The sequence below is a fragment of the Mobula birostris genome, chromosome 1 (genome assembly GCF_030028105.1).
Source record: "Mobula birostris isolate sMobBir1 chromosome 1, sMobBir1.hap1, whole genome shotgun sequence".
In the NCBI taxonomy this organism is placed as follows: domain Eukaryota; kingdom Metazoa; phylum Chordata; class Chondrichthyes; order Myliobatiformes; family Myliobatidae; genus Mobula; species Mobula birostris.
In genome coordinates, this window is record NC_092370.1 from 153,104,377 (window position 1) to 153,128,156 (window position 23,780).

At 41.8% G+C, this 23,780-nt stretch overlaps 1 protein-coding gene across 1 annotated transcript in view; it reads left to right on the plus strand.

Moving 5' to 3' along the window:
- Positions 1-23,780, plus strand: part of LOC140200692 (uncharacterized) — a 409,587-nt gene that overhangs the window by 98,233 nt on the left and 287,574 nt on the right. Inside the window, exons 4-5 of the mRNA XM_072264267.1 lie at positions 15,270-15,380; positions 18,698-18,802. Coding sequence (XP_072120368.1) covers positions 15,270-15,380; positions 18,698-18,802 — 216 coding nt within the window. The remainder of the gene's footprint in view (positions 1-15,269; positions 15,381-18,697; positions 18,803-23,780) is intronic.

The window sequence follows — 23,780 nt, forward strand, 5'->3', positions numbered from 1 at the left end:
TTTCACTTTCTCTCACTGAAGCCACAAAGGGGTAAATCCTCAGAATCCCCACTCTATCACTGTCCACTCACACAATGCCCTTGCCTTATTTTAAGTTGTTCTTGCCAATCAATCCTGATTGCTGATTGGCTGCTGCTCAAAACAGCAAACTGCTGCGAATTAATCCCTTATGTGTTCAATCGGCGAAGCTGAGTGAACCACTGCTTAAAACCTGTTAGCAAAGCAATACACTCACCTGTCGAACTGCAGTTGAGCTAAGTGATGTTCAACACTTAAAAAATCTGACTATTTCAGGCTGTTGAACAAAAGAGGATAACTACATTCATTGTATTTTTCATGTTCCCACAACCAATGATCTCACTTTAAGGACTCTTTATCTTGTTATTTCATGTTCTCATTATTTATTGCTATTTATTTATATCTGCATTTGCAGTTGTCTTCTGTGGTCTTGCTGTTTCATTGATCCTGTTTACAGTCACTTTTCTATAGATTTGCTGAGTATGCCTGCAGGAAAAAGAATCTCAGGGTTGTATGTGGTGACGTGTATGTACTCTTTAATATAAATTTTATTTTGAATTTCAGTTGTCTACCCTCGACTTTATTAAGTCATGACTATTTTACTGATGGAGCTCAGAATATTTGTGAGTAATTAAAAATCTTGAAAATTATTTGTACTAGTAAAATAATAAAGTGAAATAGAAACAGTCTTAAAGATTTAAGTCATTGGTTATCTTAAATGTTCTGAAAGAGGTGGCTGAAGAGATTGTGGAGGCATTGGTAATGATCTTCCAAGAATATTAGATTCTGGAATGGTTCCGGAAGACTGAAAAATTGCAAATGTTACTCCACTCTTCAAGAAGGGAGAGAGGCAGAAAAAAAGGAAATCGTAGGCCAGTTAGTATGACCTCACTGGTTGGAAAGGTGTTGGAGTTGACTGCTAAGAATATGGCTTTAGGATATTTGAAGGCACTTGATAAAATAGGTCATAGTCAGCATGGTTTCCCCGAGGGAAAATCTTGCCCAACGAATCTGTTGAAATTCTTTAAAGAAATAACAAGCAGGGTAGACAAAGAAGAATTGGTTGATGTTGTGTAATTGGATTTTCAGAAAGCCTGTGACAAGGTGCCACGCACGAGGCTACTTAACAAGTTATGAACCCATGGTATTACAGGAAAGATTCCAGCATGGATAAAGCAGTGGCTAATTGGCAGGAGGCAAAATGTGGGAATAAAGGGAGACTTTTCTGTTTGGCTGGTGGTGACTAGTGTGTTGGGACTGATTCTTTTTAAGTTGTATGTCAATGATTTGGATGATGGCTTTGTTGTAAAGTTTGAAGACAATATGAAGAGAGGTGGATGGCCAGGTAGTTTTGAGGAAGTAGAGAGGGTATAGAAGGACTTAGATTTGGAGAATGAGCAAAGAAGCGACAGATGGCATACAGTGTTGGGAACTGTATGGTCATCCACTATGGTAGAAGAAATTAAAGGGTTGACTTTTCTAAATGGAGAGAAAATAGAAAAAACGGAGATGCAAAGGGACTTGAGAGTCCTTGTACGGGATTCCATGAAAGTTAACTTGCAGGTTGAGTCTGTGGTGAGAAAGACAAATGTGATGTTCAAATGTTCAAGGTTCCTTTATTATCAACGTATACAACTCTGAAATTCTTCTCCAGATAGCCACAAAACCAAGAAAGAAAAGAATGGCAGAATGATCATCAACCTCCAAGTCCCTTGTCCCCACACAAAAAAGTGAACAAAAACGGAGCAGCCACATTGACCCCAATTCCCCCTCCCCCTGCGCACAAAAAGCAGAGAAAGATCAGGCAAAACACACAGAATATAAAGAAACTATAAGACTGGAAAAAAAATTCTAAACCAATTCCATATCCAAAATGCAGTAAACCTGGAGAACATTCTCCAGGCACAGTGGCAGTCCTTTCCCTCTCTGGTAGCAGAGCGATCCCCTAGCTATCAAAAGGCAGTCTCAACCCACCAGCAATAAAAAGGCAGTCTCCCTTCTCTGTAGCAAAGCAATCCCACCAGCAATCAAAAGACAGTCTTCCCTCTCTGTAGCCGAGCAATCCCACCAGCAATAAAAAGGCAGTCTCCCCTCTCTGTAGCAGAGTGATCCCACCAGCAATCAAAAGGCAGTCTCCTCTCTTCAGCAGCAGAGTGATCACTCCAGCGATCAAAAGGCAGGTAGTTGGCATTCACCTTCTGCATTCGCCTCGATATTTCAATCTCCCTCCTCGCTTTAATTGGTGAACAATGGAAGCTTTAATTGGCAAAATGGAGTCAAATGTCGGCCCACACCCTGTCCAGCATCCTTCTCGCCACAAGGTTCCTGCATGCTGCCTCTGCCTTACAGAATCCTCTCTGAGAGTGCAGAGCACTGAAATACCCAAACTGCAAATCACAAACCCTAACAGTTCCAGAAACACATTTAAAATGAAAAACAAATGTAATAGACATAGAAGAAGTGAAATATATTGTTTCATGATCTATCCAGAAGATATTAACCGAAGAAGCGTATGCAGGTGCTATCTTGACTATTCTACATTCATTCCAAGAGCAGTACAATATAAAAGCAAGGGCCAGCTGGTGGCGCAACGATATTGGCGCCAGACCCGGGAGCGGAGGTTCCTGGGTTTGAAACTAGTCGGGTCTGCCCCCAAGCACGCTTTCCATCCGTGCCGGGTTGAGTGTCGAGACAGCAACTCGACCTTGTAAAACAAAGGCAAAAATACTGCGAAAATGTCTGTGTGAGGAGTGGCACACCACACAGTCTTTCTCTCTTGCTCTGCACCTTGGAAAAAGCCATCATCATGGACGCATGCACAGACACGCAGACGCACACGCACACGCACAGACTTGCACGCAAGCAGGTACACGCCAAAAAAAAAGAATATAAAAGCAAGGTTGTAATGTTGAGACTTTATAAAGCACTGGTGAGACCTCACTTGGAGTATTGTAAGTAGTTTTGGGCCCCTTGTCTTTGAAAGGATGTGCTGAAACTAGAGAGGGTTCAAAGGAGGTTCACGAAAATGATTATGCAATTGAACAGCTTGTCATATGAAGCGCGTTTGGGCCTATGTTGGTTGTCTGTCACTTCTGGCGATGACATTTTGTCTGTGAAGCTCATGATTCAATAAAGCACTGCATAGAGAAAAACTTGCGTGGGAGTAGTTTCATAGTAAAAAAAAGCCATTGCACTGGGGAGTTCCACTTTCTCGGCCTCAAAAATCTTGGTCCAATGGTACCAAAACTCGTCACGACTGGAGACTTCCTTGGCTGCAGTAGAGAGCCATGATGCCTTCTGTGCTTTGTCATGTCCTTCACTCTCCACAAAGTTTAGCAGCACCGCCTTCTTGGCCATTGGTTCTTGTAGTTGATCTCACCTGCCCAGTCCGCCGGAACTGTCTTCACATGCTGGGGTAAACATATCCCTATTCCACTGGGGTTGGAGGTTTCCAGCTACTCTCACTTGCTTTAGCCCGCCTGTCTGGGTCTGGAGTCACTTGAATTCAGAAGAATGAGGGATAACCTATCAATTGGTGAAAGGCCTTGATAGATTGGATGTGGAGAGGACATTTGCTATGGTGGGAGAATCCAAGACCAGAGGATACAGCCTCAACCAGAGGGTTGTCCTTGTAGAATGGAGATGAGGAATTTATTTTGTCAGAGAGTGGTGAATCTGTGGAATTTGTTGCTACAGGCAGCTGTGGAGGCCAATTCTTTACGTATATTTAAGGCAGAAGTTGATGAGATTCTTGATTGGTCAGGGCACAAAAGGATATAGGGAGAAGGCGGGAGATTGGGGCTGAGAGGAAAAAAGGATTAGCCGAGATGAAATGGCAGAGCATCGACTGGCCAAATGACCCAATTCTTTTCTTGTATTTTATGGTGTTGTGGCCTTCACTAAAAGTAAAAGAACAAATAATTGTAATGTCCCTGTATTTTGTGGATTTTTCTAACAATGAAACAAATATATGTTGCTAAACACAAAATACTCTGCAGATGCTGGGGTCAAAACAACACTCACAACACACTGGAGGAACTCAGCAGGTTGGGCAGCATCCGTGGAAATGATCAGTCAATGTTTCAGGCCAGAACCCTTCGTCAGGACTGAAGAGGGAAGGGGCAGAGGCCCTATAAAGAAGGTGGGGGGAGGGTGGGAAAGAGAAGGCTGGTAGGTTCCAGGTGAAAAACCAGTAAGGCGAAAGATAAAGGGGTGGGGGAGGGGATAGGCAGGAAAGGGGAAGAAGGAATAGGGGAAAGCACAATGGGTAGTAGAAGGAGGCAGAACCATGAGGGAGGTAGTGGGCAGCTGGGGGAGGGGGCAGAGTGAAATAGGGATAGGGGAAGGGAGGGGGAGGGAATTACCAGAAGTTGGAGAATTCAATGTTCATACCAAGGGGCTGGAGACTACCTGGATGGTATATGAGGTGTTCATACCAAGGGACTGGAGACATCGGTGAAACCTGACGCAGATTGGGGGACCGCTTCGTTGGGCACCTCTGCTCCGTCCGCCACAACAGACAGGATCTCCCGGTTGCCACCCACTTTAACTCTGCTTCACATTCCCATTCAGATATGTCCATACATGGCCTCCCCTACTGCCACGATAAGGCTAAACTCAGGTTGGAGGAGCAACACCTCATATACCGTCTGGGTAGTCTCCAGCCCCTTGGTATGAACATAGAATTCTCCAACTTCCGGTAATTCCCTCCCCCTCTCTTCCCCTATCTCTATTTCACTCTGTCCCCTCCCCCAGCTGCCTATCACCTCCCTCATGGTTCCACCTCCTTCTACTACCCATTGTGTTTTCCCCTATTCCTTCTTCACCTTTCCTGCCTATCCCCTCCCCCATCCCTTTATCTTTCCCCTTACTGGTTTTTCACCTGGAACCTACCAGCCTTCTCCTTTCCACCCTCCTCCCACCTTCTTTATGGAGCCTCTGCCCCTTCCCTCTTCAGTCCTGATGAAGGGTTCCGGCCCGAAATGTTGCCTGATGGTTTCCACGGATGCTGCCCGACCTGCTGTGCATATGTTGGTAAAGTTGTGCAAAGTTTAACCTTTTATATATTTGGCACCCAGTATTTCCCAGAGGTCCCTGTGTGATAGTGGTGTGGAAATAATTGTCTTATCATCCACTTAAAAAGCTAATGAAAGCACAATGGTAATTACTATTATCATGAATTTTTGAATTCTGTTTGACTTGGATTGGTACATGCTTGTATGCATTTATTTGCTGTCGTAATTTTTTTTGTTGTTGCTTTTAATTTTGACTGAATGTGCAGTTGCTATGAAAAACATGGTTTTGGAAGATTGGAGCACCATATTTGTCAAGATGTATGCTTATTCAGCATCATCCTAGAAGTATTGTGAGAGTGGGCTTAGTATTGATTAAAATATAAATCAGCATAACTTGTCAGATCATTTACCTTCCCCACCAACATGGCCTTAAATAGAAGGTGTGTCATCATTACCAGAGATCTTTGTTTTCAAAACGTAAGCAATCTCTTTGTTGCAGCTTATCACTTTGATAACAGCTATGTCATCAGAACTGTATGCTCTGGTCTTTCATGAATGTATGGAAGAGGGATTGCTTACTACTAAAAATGTTAATATTGAAGGCTTTCAAGAGAACAGAGGTGAAAGAGGCCAATTGGGGATGTTGATCAGTGATTCACTGAACAATTTTTTCCACTACTATGCCGTTTAGGAACAATACTCATTACTTTGGCTTAAAATGTATCCAGCAAAGTCTATTTCTTAAAGGATGTTGGATATGAGTCAAATGGATCAAATCACATAAACGGCATGCAAACAAAATTAAAGCCCATGGAATAGGAGAGTCGGTGATAATTTGGTTGAAAGAGGCTAAATATAGAAAGCAAATTATGGTAATGCTTTTCAAAAAGAAACTGGCCGACATGATGTTCCTCTTCGAATACTACTTTCTTTTATCTTTATATATGGCTTGGATATCAGAATATATCATAGGATTTCCAAATTTGTTGATTTTTGCACAGAATGTCCTGGTCAGAAAATGCAATTAAAATTCAATCCGTTAATTACCTTAGCTCATCAGTAAAGTGATGGAAGATGTTAATGGTGCTGTCAAATTCAGTTTTTTGTCATTCAACCATATACATGTACATTGCCAAATAAAACAATCTTCCTCTCGACCAAGGTGCACAACATCCTTCAATTTCCTTCCACAGTCCAAAGACATACCTGGTAGATTAATTATCATTGTAAATTGTCCTCTGATTAGGTTGGTGTTGTCAGGGGCTGCTTGGTGGTATGGCTTGAAGGGTTGGAAGGGCATATTCACTATGGTATTTCAAGATAAATTTTTTTAAATTACCTCAAATAAATTAACAAATCAAGTTCAATTATTATTCAACCATACCTGAATGCAGCCAACCAAAACAGCGTTCCTCCGGGTCCAAGGAGCAAACCACACAGCACAACACAACACAAGGCACTTAGAGTACATATAGGATATCAAGTAAACATACTGAACACAAGAATATTTAGCTCAAGTCCCTAAGTAAATTGGTGCTATCAGTAAGAAAAATCCATTCCCGGCAGTTCGCAGACAAACATATGCAGATACACACTACATCCAGCTTGTTATTCCACCTATCGACTATTGGAGGGCAGCACCGATGGGAGAGGCCAGCCCCCCCCGCCATCCAAGGATGGGTGGCACACCACATCGTATTTGGCTTCTCCTCTCCTCTCCTGGATTGCAGCAGCTGCCCGTGGCTTGAGGCTTAGCCTTTCGGCTCCCCAACCACTGTCACGGCAGTAAACAAGGGGGACACTGACTTGCTGCATTTTGCATTATCAATGTTCAGCAGGGTGCTGTGATCACAAGAGAAACATCCAAGACAATCACTCGCTGTTAAACTGTACGTCGCAATCACGCACCATTGCCGATGCCTTTGATATCTTCCTGTAGCAGGCAGTGATATGTTCCGCACCTAGTCCATCTCCTCTGCCAATGCACAGCTTGCTGATGCAGTAGGCATGCAGCACTTGAAATTGTTAATGTCCAACATTATCTTGCGATTGTAAAAAAAAGATAATAACATCTTTGGTTGGTCCCCAAGAGGCCGTTGTGTCTGAATGTGTTGCCATCTTACTGGAAGCCCAGACTATAGTCTGGAACATTAATATTGCTCACCAATGTCTAATTTCTGTTTTGCCAAGATTATTTGGTGATAGACCTAACCAGAAGTGCTGAATTCCAGAAGTTGTCACATGAAAGCAGCATTTGACTGAGTATGGGATCAGGGAGCCTTAGTTAAACTGAAATCTATGGAAAACACTGGAGTTATACCCCACACAAACATAGATGGTTGTGGCTGTTGGAGGTCAATCACCCAGCCCAAAGGCATTGTTTTGGGATTGCTTTGGAACCTAACCAGCTCTGGCTGTTTCATCCATGACCTTCCTTCCAACACAACATTACACATGGAAATATTTGCTCCTAATTGTAAATTGAAATGACATTGTGCAAAATCTCAGCAAATAAAGCAGTCCAGAGTAGCTCAGCACCACTTGAGAATCCTGACAGCATTTAGAACAATCATCTTGTTTTACTTGCACCCTGCTACAGCTCATTGTGGGCACTAGCCTCCCCAGCAATGAGAACATCTTCAAAAAGGCAGTGTCCATCATGAAGGACCCCCCATCACCCAGGATATATATCCTCTTCTCATTGCTACCATCAAGTATGAGGTGCAGGAGCCTGAAGACACACGCTTAATGTTTTAGGGACAGCTACTTGCCCTCTGCCACCAGATTTCTGAATGAACAATGAACCCATGTAAACTATCTCACTAATTTTTTTTCAATCAAGAGGCACAAGGTGTTTCTTGGTTTGACTTGGAAATATATCACCATGCTGGATCTAAATCCTAGAATTCTCTTACTCAAAAGACCTTATTGAAGGATCTTTGCCAGGAGGGCCACAGTGATTCAAAAAGATTCCTCACTATAGAGCAACTAGAGATGAACAATAAATAATCATCGTACCAGTGACAACCACACCCAAAAACACAAAAAACAATAAGGAAAGGATGCTTAAATAGTTGTTTGGTTGTACTGTTGCTGACCTGTAAGTTGCCTCAACAATCTTCTCTTTTGTTTTAAGCAGAACTGAGATAGTCAGGGTTTCTAATTGGTGGTTCTGAGCGACATGTTTCAACTTGGGATGTAAGGATTCCATAATGATATTTCCAGCTATTAAGAATTGGATTCGAAGAAGGAAGTCTGAGAGTCGGAGCAGGAGTGCGGAGGAAGACATTTTTAAAATTTTCGGGTTTTTTTCTCCAACGGCGTTCAGAGAGGCAGGACTGTACAGGCGTGTGACGTCGGGCAGTGCAGCGTGGCAGATTTAAAAGGAACAGAGCCTCATACAGTGGGCAGCGTAGTTTGCGGGCGGCGGAGTGAGCCGGGAGCAGAGTGAAGACTTAAGGGCTTCGGCTCAATGGGCTTAGGCGGAAACGGGCGAGGCGAGGAAGGTTTGGTATTCATTTTCTGTTCTTATTTGAGGAGAGGGGCAGTATGAGTGTGAGGGCAGTTTGTTGTTCTCGGTGTCGGATGTGGGAGGCCCTGGAGTCTCCAAGCCTCCCGGACGTCTACATCTGCGCCAAGTGCATCGAGATGCAGCTCCTAAGGGACCGCGTTACGGAACTGGAGCTGCAGCTCGATGACCTTCGTCTGGTCAGGGAGAGTGAGGAGTTGATAGAGAGGAGTTACAGGCAGGTGGTCACACTGGGGCCACGGGAGGCAAACAAGTGGGTCACGGTTAGGAGGGGGAAGGGGAAGAGTCAGGTAATAGAGAGTACTCCGGTGGCTGTGCCCCTTAACAATAGGTACTCCTGTTTGAGTACTGATGGGGGGGATCGTTTACCCAGGGGAAGCGACAGTGGCCGTGCCTCTGGTACAGAGTCCGGCCCTGTAGCTCAGAAGGGCAGGGAAAGGAAGAGGAGGGCAGTTGTGATAGGGGACTCGATAGTAAGGGGGTCAGATAGGCGATTCTGTGGACGCAGTCCAGAGACCCGGATGGTAGTTTGCCTCCCTGGTGCCAGGGTCCGGGATATTTCTGATCATGTTCAAGATATCCTGAAGTGGGAGGGTGAGGAGCCAGAGGTCGTGGTACATATAGGTACCAATGACGTAGGTAGGAAAAGGGAAGAGGTCCTGAAAGGAGAATATAGGGAGCTAGGAAGGGAGTTGAGAAAAAGGACTGCAAAGGTAGTAATCTCGGGATTACTGCCTGTGCCACGTGGCAGTGAGAGTAGGAATGCGATGAGGTGGAGGATAAATGTGTGGCTGAGGGATTGGAGCAGGAGGCAGGGATTCAAGTTTTTGGATCATTGGGACCTCTTTTGGCACAGGCGTGACCTGTACAAAAAGGACGGGTTACACTTGAATCCTAGAGGGACCAATATCCTGGCAGGGAGGTTAGCGAGGGCTACTGAGGTGACTTTAAACTAGAATGGTTGGGGGGGTGAGAATCAAATTAAAGAGGCTAGGCGAGAGGAGGTTAGTTCACAACAGGGGGATGGGAACCAGTGCAGAGAGACAGAGGGGTGTAAAGTGAGGTTAGAAGCAAAAAGTAGTAAGGAGAACAGTAAAAGTGGCAGGCCGACAAATCCAGGGCAAGCATCAAAAAGGGCCACTTTTCAATATAATTGTATAAGGGCTAAGAGAGTTGTAAAAGAGCGCCTGAAGGCTTTGTGTGTCAATGCAAGGAGCATTCGTAACAAGGTGGATGAATTGAAAGTGCAGATTGTTATTAATGATTATGATATAGTTGGGATCACAGAGACATGGCTCCAGGGTGACCAAGGATGGGAGCTCAACGTTCAGGGATATTCAATATTCAGGAGGGATAGACTTGAAAGAAAAGGAGGTGCGGTGGCGTTGCTGGTTAAAGATGAGATTAACGCAATAGAAAGGAAGGACATAATCCGGGAAGTTGTGGAATCGATATGGGTAGAGCTGCATAACACTAAGGGGCAGAAAACGCTGGTGGGAGTTGTGTACAGGCCACCTAACAGTAGTAGTGAGGTCGGAGATGGTATTAAACAGGAAATTAGAAATGTGTGCAATAAAGGAACAGCAGTTATAATGGATGACTTCAATCTACATGTAGATTGGGTGAACCAAATTGGTAAAGGTGCTGAGGAAGAGGATTTCTTGGAATGTATGCGGGATGGTTTTTTGAACCAACATGTCGAGGAACCAACTAGAGAGCAGGGTATTCTGGACTGGGTTTTGAGCAATGAGGAAGGGTTAATTAGCAATCTTGTCGTGATAGGCCCCTTGGGTAAGAGTGTCCATAATATGGTGGAATTCTTCATTAAGATGGAGAGTGACATAGTTAATTCAGAAACAAAGGTTCTGAACTTAAAGAGGGGTAACTTTGAAGGTATGAGACGTGAATTAGCTAAGATAGACGGGCAAATGACACTTAAAGGATTGACGGTGGATATGCAATGGCAAGCATTTAAAGATTGCATGGATGAACTACAACAATTGTTCATCCCAGTTTGGCAACAGAATAAATCAAGGAAGGTAGTGCACCCGTGGCTGACAAGAGAAATTAGGGATAGTATCAATTCCAAAGAAGAAGCATACAAATTAGCCAGAAAAAGTGGCTCAGCTGAGGACTGGGAGAAATTCAGAGTTCAGCAGAGGAGGACAAAGGGCTTAATTAGGAAGGGGAAAAAGATTATGAGAGAAAACTGGCAAGGAACGTAAAAACTGACTGTAAAAGCTTTTATAGATATGTAAAAAGGAAAAGACTGGTAAAGACAAATGTAGGTCCCCTGCAGGCAGAAACAGGTGAATTGATTATGGGGAGCAAGGACATGGCAGACCAATTGAATAATTACTTTTGTTGTGTCTTCACTAAGGAGGACATAAATAATCTTCCAGAAATAGTAGGGGACAGAGGGTCCAGTGAGATGGAGGAACTGAGCGAAATACATGTTAATAGGGAAGTGGTGTTAGGTAAATTGAAGGGATTAAAGGCAGTTAAATCCCCAGGGCCAGATGGTCTGCATTCCAGAGTGCTTAAGGAAGTAGCCCAAGAAATAGTGGATGCATTAGTGATAATTTTTCAAAACTCGTTAGATTCTGAACTAGTTCCTGAGGATTGGAGGGTGGCTAATGTAACCCCACTTTTTAAAAAAGGAGGGAGAGAGAAACTGGGGAATTATAGACCGGTTAGCCTAACGTCGGTGGTGGGGAAACTGCTGGAGTCAGTTATCAAAGATGTGATAACAGCACATTTGGAAAGCGGTGAAATCATCGGACAAAGTCAGCATGGATTTGTGAAAGGAAAATCATGTCTGACGAATCTCATAGAATTTTTTGAGGATGTAACTAATAGAGTGGATAGGGGAGAACCAGTGGATGTGGTATATTTGGATTTTCAAAAGGCTTTTGACAAGGTCCCACACAGGAGATTAGTGTGCAAACTTAAAGCACACGGTATTGGGGGTAAGGTATTGATGTGGATAGAGAATTGGTTAGCAGACAGGAAGCAAAGAGTGGGAATAAACGGGACCTTTTCAGAATGGCAGGCAGTGACTACTGGGGTACCGCAAGGCTCAGTGCTGGGACCCCAGTTGTTTACAATATATATTAATGACTTGGATGAGGGAATTAAATGCAGCATCTCCAAGTTTGCGGATGACACGAAGCTGGGTGGCAGTGTTAGCTGTGAGTAGGATGCTAAGAGGATGCAGGGTGACTTGGATAGGTTGGGTGAGTGGGCAAATTCATGGCAGATGCAATTTAATGTGGATAAATGTGAAGTTATCCACTTTGGTGGCAAAAATAGGAAAACAGATTATTATCTGAATGGTGGCCGATTAGGAAAAGGGGAGGTGCAACGAGACCTGGGTGTCATTATACACCAGTCATTGAAAGTGGGCATGCAGGTACAGCAGGCGGTGAAAAAGGCGAATGGTATGCTGGCATTTATAGCGAGAGGATTCGAGTACAGGAGCAGGGAGGTACTATTGCAGTTGTACAAGGCCTTGGTGAGACCACACCTGGAGTATTGTGTGCAGTTTTGTTCCACTAATCTGAGGAAAGACATCCTTGCCATAGAGGGAGTACAAAGAAGGTTCCCCAGATTGATTCCTGGGATGGCAGGACTTTCATATGAAGAAAGACTGGATGAACTCTGCTTGTACTCGTTGGAATTTAGAAGATTGAGGGGGGATCTGATTGAAACGTATAAAATCCTAAAGGGATTGGACAGGCTAGATGCAGGAAGATTGTTCCCAATGTTGGGGAAGTCCAGAACGAGGGGTCACAGTTTGAGGATAAGGGGGAAGCCTTTTAGGATTGAGATTAGGAAAAACTTCTTCACACAGAGAGTGGTGAATCTGTGGAATTCTCTGCCACAGGAAACAGTTGAGGCCAGTTCATTGGCTATATTTAAGAGGGAGTTAGATATGGCCCTTGTGGCTACGGGGATCAGGGGGTATGGAGGGAAGGCTGGTGCAGGGTTCTGAGTTGGATGATCAGCCATGATCATAATAAATGGCGGTGCAGGCTCGAAGGGCCGAATGGCCTACTCCTGCACCTATTTTCTATGTTCCTATGTTTCTATTACTATTGTGTTGAAAGTTTCTTAATGCTTTTCAAAACTCTGCCTTTGCAATTCTTGTGCTGTAGAGATCCCAAAGTAGCAGCACAAAAGGATCATAGGTGATCACTCCTTCAAGCTTTGGGGAAACCAGCAATTATGCAAATGGTGTATGTTTGAAATAATTGATCCCTACTCAAGGGTGTTACAAGAATCACCCCTTGTAATAATGATCAGTGAGGTACAGAGAATCTATATTAACCGACAAGTAACTTTTATTATTTCAACTAAAAAGCATGTGGGTTCACACTCTTATCAACCTGTGTGCTCCCTACTAGAACCCTTGATGCTCCATGAACAGTCAATGAAGAGAAGAGGTATTGCCCAGGAAGGGAGTCCACGCTGGCCAGGCATTCTTAGTGGTCCCAATCTCCACGTGTCCGTGGGGTCCTCCTTATCCATGATGGTTGGTCTCTGGCTGCTGGAGAGTTATCACCCCTGTGTACTTGGAGCTCCTGAGTCTTATACTGTTCCTCACCAATTGAACCATTGGCTCAAGGACACCTGACCTACCTGGGTCACCTTCTTACTGGTCATTGTACAGGGCTACAACCAATATTGTTCCATGGTTCTGCCCACCCCAGCTTTGTGTATTTGGACTCTAACTGGTCCAAATGAGGCAACCCAGACAGAGTCTAACGAGATTACAGATTGTTTCGTTGGTAGGCATAACAAGTAGCTACTCCTCTGAGAGTGGTCTCAGGTTTATTGCTCTGGTTTGATTGTCCCAGAGTCAAGAATCAGTTCAGAGTCTGTGCCCTTCACACAACAAATGGTTACTTGTTTGAAAATCGTCTCAGGTTTAGTAGATCATTCCTGAAGCTTTCTGTGTCCATGTTCAGTTGCTAATTAGATTATCCAAGAGCAAGAATCAGTTTAGAGTCCACAAAAAGGGGGAGACAAAGACAACTGGCTTGTCTGCTTCTCCTGTCCTTCATTAGACTGCAGTTTCTTCTGGCCAACAAGGGGAAGGAAATAAAGTGCCCATCTCAAATGCTACAGTATATGAGCTGCAGATGTGATGCAAGGCTGTTGCCTGGAATGATCCAAAGAACTAAGAAGGTATCTTAATCCAGAAGCATCATGGTTTAGTACCACAACTGCTCTGCCTAAGACCATAAGAAACAGCTCAGTACATCATGGGAACTAACCCCCTTCTTCCTTATGAACTCTGTCTACACTTCTCACTGCCTTGGAAAGGACCCCACCCACCCTGGACATTGTCTCTTCTCCCCACTTTCATTGAGTAGAAAATACAAAAGCTTAAAAGCATGTTGCACTAGGCTCAAGAACAGCTTCTATCCTGCTGTTAAGACTATTGAACACTTTCTTAATACAACAGAGTAGATTCCTCATCCTACAATCTCCCTTGTTTAAGGCCTTACACCTTATTGTCTGCCTGCATTGCACTTTCTCTGTAACTGTGAGCCTTCTATTATTACTTTTCCCTTGTACTACCTCAATATACTGATACCGTGAAATGATCAAGTTGGATGGAATTACAAAACAATTGTTTCTAGTGCACTTTGGTACATGAGACAATAATAATAATCATAATAATAATAATAAACCAATGCTACTACTCAGAAGTGTTGTGCAATGGAAGTAAAGTTCCAGCCAGATATGGGCATTTTCAAGATAGCAAAATACTACCATTTGTTAGAAATCTAAAACTTACCTGCAATAAAAATTGCAAATGTTTGAAAGACTGGGACAGGAAGCAGCACCTATGAAGAGGGTAGCAAAGTTAATAAACTTAATTAAGTTGGATCAATTTGAATGGGGATTTTCTGATACTGGATTACTACACTTCTATCTAACATAGTGGAATTCACTACTCAGGCAAATTGTGAAATGTTTCACTCCATCAGAGCATTCTCACTCTGGTTTAATCCAATTTTCTTATTCCCATCTCTCTTGTGTAAATAACAAAAAAGTTAAGCACTTGAAGAATTTGGGTTGAGCAGCATCTGAGGAAGTAAAGTGATGGTTAAAGTTTTTGGGTAAGACTCTGCATCAGGACGAGGTGTGGAGGGAAAATATTATTATAGAACTGAGAGGGAGGAGTGAGACAGAGCCTGGTAGGAAATTAGTGAAACCAGGTTTTATGGTGAGGGGAGAGGGTTGATAGGAGATTGAACCCGGTAGGGGAGAGGCCTGGGAAGGTAAACCAAGGGAGAAGAAACCCGGGTAGATAGTAATGTGGAAGATGGGAATATCAGACTGGTAGGGAAGTGAGTTGAGTCTAGGTAATAATTGGGAAATGTGGGTTATATTATGTAATCCACAGTCCATGTGTTAATGTCATGTTTTTATTAAAATCTGTGGTGGGTAATTATTTTCAGCATTGAATTGAAGATCATGGGGGAGGCTGTTTGACCCATGTTTGTTCAATCTCTTTGAAAGATCAAGTTTATTTCAGCCCCTCTTTCCCACAGCCCTACATTTTAAAAAATTATTACTGTCTTTAGACATATTTTCTATAGTTTTTAACGTATCGATGCCTCCATTTTTAATCTTTCTGGTGTGAATTGCTTTACGTAGACTATTTGCCATGCACTGTACTCTTTCTTTTCTAGGATGCAGCGGTGGACATCATTTTAAAGACTAAAGAGGAGAAAGATGCAGAACTTGATAAGAAGATAGAAGCTTTGCGAAAAAAGAATGAAGCGCTTATGAAAAGATATCATGTATGAAATTTTTGAAAGTCTTTTAATCTTTGTAGTATTTGAATAAGCAATTTCCAAAATTCTGATAAAATGGCTATGTAAAATTCTCTATTGGCAAAATTATCTGTTAACCTCATTGTTGCAGAATATCTTCTCTTAGCTTTATAAGTTCATCAGTTATTTGTCATTTTCTCTCCAAATATAACAGAAATCAACTATTATTATGTGAAATATATCATTCAGTTTTGCTTCTTTACTGTTTTATACCTTGAAATACAGAAGTGCATTACATAGCTCAAAAATCCTGGAGTGTGCATGCAGAGCAAGTTTACTAGAGTATTTCAGGATTTGAGGGATTTCTGCTATTTAAGTGCCATCTAAGGAGAGTTAGAGTTGTTTTTTTAGGTTTCTAGCATCTGCAATATATTGCTTTATCTTTGATGGGATTTGATAAGAGATGTCTGAAATCTTGAGTAGTTTGGACTGGATAAATCAAGGAACGCTCCTCTTAGTGGCCGGTTTAAGAACCTGCAATACGGGTGAAAAATATAGTGTACAAGCTACAGGGAACAAGGTAAAACTTTATTTTTGCTGGGAGTAGCTTTGATCTGAAACTCACTGTCTGTAAGAGTGGTGAAGAATGGATCAGTCAGGGTTTTTTAAAGATTTGGATACATACTAGAGTGGGCTGAAAGTTGGCAGATGGAGTTTAATGCTGATAAATGTGAGGTGCTACATTTTGGTAGGACTAATCAAAATAGGACATACATGGTAAATGGTAGGGCATTGAAGAATGCAGTAGAACAGAGGGATCTAGGAATAATGGTGCATAGTTCCCTGAAGGTGGAATCTCATGTGGATAGGGTGGTGAAGAAAGCTTTTGGTATGCTGGCCTTTATAAATCAGAGCATTGAGTGTAGGAGTTGGGATGTGATGTTGAAATTGTACAAGGCATTGGTAAGGCCAAATTTGGAATATTGTGTACAGTTCTGGTCACCAAATTAGAGGAAAGATTTCAACAAAATAGAGAGAGTACAGAGAAGATTTACTAGAATGTTACCTGGGTTTCATCTCCTAAATTACAGAGAAAGGTTGAACAAGTTGGGTCTTTATTCTTTGGAGCGTAGAAGGTTGAGGGGGGACTTGATAGAGGTATTTAAAATTATGAGGGGGATAGATAGAGTTGATGTGGATAGGCTTTTTCCATTGAGAGTAGGGGAGATTCAATCAAGAGGACATGAGCTGAGAGTTAAAGGGCAAAAGTTTAGGGGTAACGTGAGGGGGAGCTTCTTTACTCAGAGAGTGGTAGCTGTGTGGAACGAGCTTCCAGCAGAAGTGGTTGAGGCAGGTTCGATGTTGTCATTTAAAGTTAAATTGGATAGCTATATGGACAGGAAATTGCTAGAGTCAGTTATCAAAGATGAGATAACAGCATACTTGGAAAGCGGTGAAATCATCAAACAAAGTAAGCATGGATTTGTGAAAGGAAAATCATGTCTGATGAATCTTACAGAATTTTTTGAGGATGTAACTAGTAGAGTGGATACGGGAGAACCAGTGGATGTGGTATATTTGGATTTTCAAAAGGCTTTTGACAAGGTCCCACACAGGAGATTAGTGTGCAAACTTAAAGCACACGGTATTGGGGGTAAGGTATTGATGTGGATAGACAATTGGTTGGCAGACAGGAAGCAAAGAATGGGAATAAACGGGACCTTTTCAGAATGGCAGGCAGTGACTAGTGGGGTACCGCAAGGCTCAGTGCTGGGACCCCAGTTGTTTACAATATATATTAATGACTTAGATGAGGGAATTAAATGCAGCATCTCCAAGTTTGCAGATGACATAAAGCTGGGCGGCAGTATTAGCTGTGAGGAGGATGCTAAGGGGATGCAGGGTGACTGGATAGGTTAGGTGAGTGGGCAGATTCATGGCAGATGCAATTTAATGTGGATGAATATGAGGTTATCCACTTTGATGGCAAGAACAGGATAACAGTTTATTATCTGAATGGTGGCCGATTAGGAAAAGGGGAAGTGCAACGAGACCTGGGTACACCAGTCATTGAAAGTGGGAATGCAGGTATAGCAGGCGGTGAAAAAGGCGAATGGTATGTTGGCATTCATAGCAAGAGGATTCGAGTACAGGAGCAGGGAGGTTCTACTGCAGTTGTACAAGGCCTTGGTGAGACCACACCTGGAGTATTGTGTGCAGTTGTGGTCCCCTAATTGAGGAAAGACATTCTTGCCATAGAGAGAGTACAAAGAAGGTTCCCCAGATTGATTCCTGGGATGACAGGACTTTCATATGAAGTAGACTGGATCGACTAGGCTTATACTTGCTGGAATTTTGAAGATTGAGGGGGGATCTTATTGAAACGTATAAAATTCTAAAGGGGTTGGACAGGCTAGATGGAGGAAGATTGTTCCCGATGTTGGGGAAGTCCAGAACGAGGGGTCACAGTTTGAGGACAAAGGGGAAGCCTTTTAGGACCGAGATGAGGAAAAACTTCTTCACACAGAGAGTGGTGAATCTGTGGAATTCTCTGCCACAGGAAACAGTGGAGACCAGTTCATTAGCTATATTTAAGAGGGAGTTAGATATGGCCCTTGTGGCTAAAGGGATCAGGGTGTATGGAGAGAAAGCAGGTATAGGGTTCTGAGTTGGATGATCAGCCATGATCATACTGAATGGCGGCGCAGGCTCGAAGGGCTGAATGGCCTACTCCTGCACCTATTTTCTATGTTTCTATGAAAGGAATGGAGAGTTATGGGCTGAATGCAGGTCAGTGGGACTAGGTGAGAGTAAGAGTTCAGCACAGACTAGAAGGGCGGAGATGGCCTGTTTCCGTGCTGTAATTATTATATGGTTATATAGAGAGAATAATTTATAGGGTATGGGGAAATAATTGGATAATAGGATCTACTTGCAGCAAAGGTGGAATAGTTCAAATGACTATTTCCTTTGCAGTAAAAAATCTGTTTCCTTAAGGCAGAACCCATCCATTCCTTGGTGTGCTATAATACTGCTCGTGCCACACTTTAGAGTTGTACAACACAGAAACATGTTTATGCTGGTGATCAAGTACTTGTCTATGTTCATCTCATTTACTAGCATTTGTTCGTAGCTTATGGTGCCTTGCAATTGATGTGCTTGATCTAGATGCTCTTTAAATATTGAGCACAGCTGTCTCCGTCCACCTTCGTGAATTCCAGATAGTAACTATTTCTGGGTGAAACCTTAAGGAAATGAGAATGTAATTTGACATTTCTGGTTCTAATTTTGGTTAAAAAATAAAGAAATAAACAAACAAAATATATATATATATATAATTACAGGAAATTGAAGAAGACAAAAAAAGGGCAGAACTGGAAGGAATGGCAGTTCTCACTCGCAAAAGTAGACCAGAGAGTCTTACCATTACAATTACAAAATCTCCAAATGTAAGTTGTTTTACTAGTAACATTTTTTTTAATACTTTATTTTCAAAATTTTCAAAAAAAACAATGAAATCAACAAGAACATACCAGCTCAGACATGTATAAAAATGAAATAAGCAAAAAAAAAAGAAAGAAACATAACATTAGAAACATAACTATTGTACAAAGTGCTCATAAATACTAAACATTAAATCTCAAATGAGGGCCGTGAGAAATCAGCTGGGGGGAAATTGCTCATCCGCCCCCGGCCTCGTCCAGGTAGGCAAGAAATGGATCCCAGAGAGCTGAAATTTTTTTAATTGAATTGGTTCTCAAGAACCTAAGTCTCTCCATCTGTATGACTGAGATCATGTCAGCCATCCACCTCCGGAAGGAACGGGGGAGAAGGTGATTTCCATTCCCTCAAGGTAAGTCTTTTGGCGACAATCATCCCCAGCATCAGAGACTGTTGTATGGCTGTAGAGAAACAAATAGTAGATTGCGAGCAGTCAAATATAATGAGACCAGCTTCCAAGGGGAAGGATCTTTTATAGGCCTTTGAGTACCAGTCAAATATTTTGGACCAAAATCCAGTCAGTAATGGGCAAAACCAAAAGGTGTGTGACAATGTAGCTTCCGTCCCTTGGCATCTGTCACACATTGGCGAGACAGAAGGGTAAATCCTGTGCAATCTAAGTTTAGAGTAATGGAGACGGTGGACAACTTTAAACTGGATCAGTTGGTGCCTGCTGTTAACAGGGCAAGCCTGTATCATAGACAAACAGTTATCCCAGGCAGCTTCAGATAATTCAATGCCCAACTCCTCTCTCCAGGCTTCTCTAATCTTCACAGTAAACGCTACAGTGCAATTATCAAACAAACGTACAAACTTAGAAATGAGATGCCTGGAGTCAGGAGGATTCTTTAAAACATCAAAAAACGTATGTTTTCCTGGAAGGATTTCAAAATTACATATCTTAGATTGAATGTAGTGTCTAATTTGTAAGTAATGAAAAAGGTGTGAATGAGGCAGCTCAAATTTCTCTTTCAGCAGACTAAATGTTGCAAACCGTCCCTCTATGTACAGGTCTTCAATAGAAACTAGACTCTTCTCCCTCCAAGCATGGTAGGAAAAATATTCCATTTCAACTCATTTCCAAGACTACAGATCCTCTCGGCAGATTTATAATGATCTCTGGCTCCATTAATTCATTTCCGCTAATCTTCCTTAACATTTATGGTCCAAACACAGACGAGCCAAATTTTTTTAGGAATGTTTTTGAATTACTTCCGGATGCCAGTAATTCAAATATAATAATCGGCGGTGACTTGAATTGCTACCTGGATCCATATTTAGATAGATTGGCCTCCTGCCCACCCTCAAATATCATGCCAGTGCAGGTCCTAAATAATTTGATTAGATCTAGGAATTTAGTAGATATTTGGCGAATTCAACATCCCACTGACAAGGATTATTCTTATTATTGTCATGTACATGAATCTTATAGTAGAATAGACTATTTTTTGGTTGACTCTCATTTAATATCTCATGTTACCAATACAAAATATCATAATAGATTAATTTCTGACCATAGCCCCTTGACAATGTCCCTAAATCTCTCCCTTTCCAAACGAGTCTATTCCTGGTGTTTTAACCCCTCCCTACTTACCAATAAGAAATTTATAGACTATATCACCACCAGATTAAAAGATTTTATAGAAATTAACAATAACGGCGAGGTGTCAGATTCCACACTCTGGGAGACATTAAAAGTTGTAATTCGTGGGTATATAATTTCATATGACTCCGCTGCTAAGAGGGAGACAGAAGGGCGATTATTAGAGAATGAGAATACTCTCCCAACCCTCGAAGCGACATACCAGGCTTTGAAATCCTCTGAAGATTATAATAAAATAATGAAGCTTAAATATGAGTACAGTTGTACCTTGGGTAGTCAAATAAATAACCTCCTCTTAAAAGTAAGACAAAAGCATTTCGAAATGGGGGACAAGCCTGAGGGGCTCCTGGCACGGCAGCTCAGGGACGCCCAGGCCCTAAGGTCAATTCATTGCATTAGATCGAGTGCGGGTACCCTGTTAACTAACCCCAAGGAGATAAATGACTGCTTTAAAGAATTTTACAGCGAACTCTACACCTCTAAATGCAATGCCACTCAATCTGATTTGAGTGACTTCTTTGATTCTCTTGTAATGCCGAAACTTAGTGACGCTGCTAGGGAGGACTTAGATTCTGACTTCATATTGGAAGAAATAACTTCTGCCATTAAGTCATTTCCGTCCGGCAAGGCTGCTTGACTGGATGGATTTGGCTGTGAATTTTATAAGAAATTCCGTGATATCCTTGCCCCACTTCTCCTCAGAATGATATTTTGCTCTAAGAGAGATAAAGCCTTGCCTAGAACATTGTACGAGGCTAACATTTCCCTCATTTTAAAGAAAGATAAAGAGGAAACAGACCTGGCCATCTATAGGCCCATTGTACTTCAGAATTTTGATAGAAAGGTAATTACTAAAATGCTGGCTACCGACTAAATAAGTAGTTGTCATCTATCATTCATCCTGATCAGACAGGATTCATCCTGGGTAGGTTCTCTTTTTCCAATGTCAGATGCCTCCTTAATACTATGTATACTGATCATGGGAAAGCTAGTGGGGCAGCAATTTTGTCCCTTGATGCATAGAAGGCTTTTGACCAGATTGAGTGGCCTTACATGTTTGAGTCACTGTACAGGTTTGGGTTCGGGGAGTCACTTGTATCTTGGGTAAAACTGATATACGCCAGCCCAATGTGTTCTATTATAACTAATGGTGACAAGTCAACTCTGCTTCCCCTACACCGTTCAGTCCAGCAGGGGCGCCCTCTCTCGCCGGCCCTTTTTGCCGTCACGGTAGAGCCCCTCGCCCTAAAAATAAGAAGTCACCCAAATATTCTGGGTTTGAAAGTGGGAGGTATTGAAACACTTACTAGTTTGTATGCTGATGATGTGATACTCTACTTACAAGACTCAGAAAAGTCAGTCCCTCTTCTAGATTTAATCACCTCTTTTGGCAGACTATCGGGATACTCAATCAATTGGACAAAAGGTGACTTTGTGCCCCTCTCCAACGACTACACGCAGGGTTTTTTGGAAATTGTCCTGTTCAAAGTAGTTAAAGATCATTTTACTTATCTCGGCTTGACAATCCCCAAAGATCCTAAATTAATATTCAAATTAAACTTCGCAGAGTTTATTTCAAAACTTAAACAGAATATAGAAAGTTGGAAAACCCTACCTCTGTCCATGATTGGTCATATAAATTCAGTTAAAATGGTTTCCCTTCCTAGGTTTCTCTATCTTTTGTCAAAATCTCCCCAGTTTTCTTACATCAGCTTTCTTTAAAGAATTGGACTCCATAATATAGAAAGTTGGAAAACCCTACCTCTGTCCATGATTGGTCATATAAATTCAGTTAAAATGGTTTCCCTTCCTAGGTTTCTCTATCTTTTGTCAAAATCTCCCCAGTTTTCTTACATCAGCTTTCTTTAAAGAATTGGACTCCATAATATTGTCTTATATCTGGAATTATAAGAATCACAGGATTTCGAAAATTCATTTACAAAAGCCCAAGTCTGAAGGAGGGCTGGGATTACTTGTATTTCGACACTATTATTGGGCTGTCAATGCTAGGGCTTTAATATTTTGGCAACGGGGTGCTCCGGATAACCTAGTCCCTGGGGCTCCCTTGTGGCTATGTATGGAGTCTAACTCTGTTGTCGATTCCTCCTTGCCAGCCATGCTTTTCTCTAAGTTAAAGAAGCCTGGGACCTCAAAAAGTTTGAGTTTTGTTTTGAAAAATTCCATCAGAGTTCTAAACCAGATTGGGAGCGTTCTGAATTTACCAGAGACCTCTGTACAAACACCAATCTGTTTCAATCACTCCTTTCTACCCTCATGATCAGACTAGTAACATTTTTGAACGCAGTTGAGGTTAAATATTTTGCACAAGAATTGATTTCTGAACTTTTCATTGTTTTTCTCTCTGTACACCATGATACCAAACTCCAATGCATCTTACAAAATCAGTAGTTCATGTAATAGTTCTAGAGGAATGTGCTTAAAACAGTTCTGTTTGATATGTTGGAATAGAGTTTCATTATGGATCTTTGAGGAATATTTAAGTAGTAGTATACTGCCACTGTTTGTGGGCGGGGGGGCGGCTGGGAAGATAGTTTAGCACTTGACTCCTTCAATGTTGAAAAAAACAGATAGTTTCTTGTCCCATTCTTCTTTCTCTATCAATTTCTCTACATCCGAACTTGGCTACTCCTCAATTTGAAGATATTTTATGAATTGATAATTATGGTCCTTTTAAATATATCTTGGATTTGCCTTTTATTCACTTGTTTGTATTCTGGACTTACTGATTTTGTACACTTTTGTGAAACTGCTCATCAATTAACTTTTTAAAGACTTTATGAATTTATTTCAGAATTTAGTTGTTAACCTAATCATATTAAGATCTTACTTTTCAAGGAGGGTTTAACAGTATTTTAAAAAGAATTTACTTGGATGACACTTCATGACTGTCGATGTGAAAACTGTTTTAAATTAAAACCTGTTTGAAAATAACTAGGTGTTTTCGATGTTCGGTCACTTATTTAAACAACTCTGAGAAAAATGATCTACCCGTACCTTATTATAAGTTTAAGTATAGAGTTAGATGAAGAAAAGAGCTATCATCTTGCCAAGAAGATTAACTTGCTTTAGCATTCACAAAGTTCCAAGTACAAAGATTAATGGCCAAAAAGAGAATAGAAGGATAACACATATTGTGTGAGCAAATGAGTAAGAACTACCAAGGTATAAAAAATGTCAAAGAAAGAAAGTATCAAAGAATAAAGGCAGTGACAAAAATTATAGCAGGAGATGAAGAATTAGCTGAGGTATTAAGCAAACATCATATGCTACAGAAGAGAAACAAGGCAGAACTGGGGAAAAGA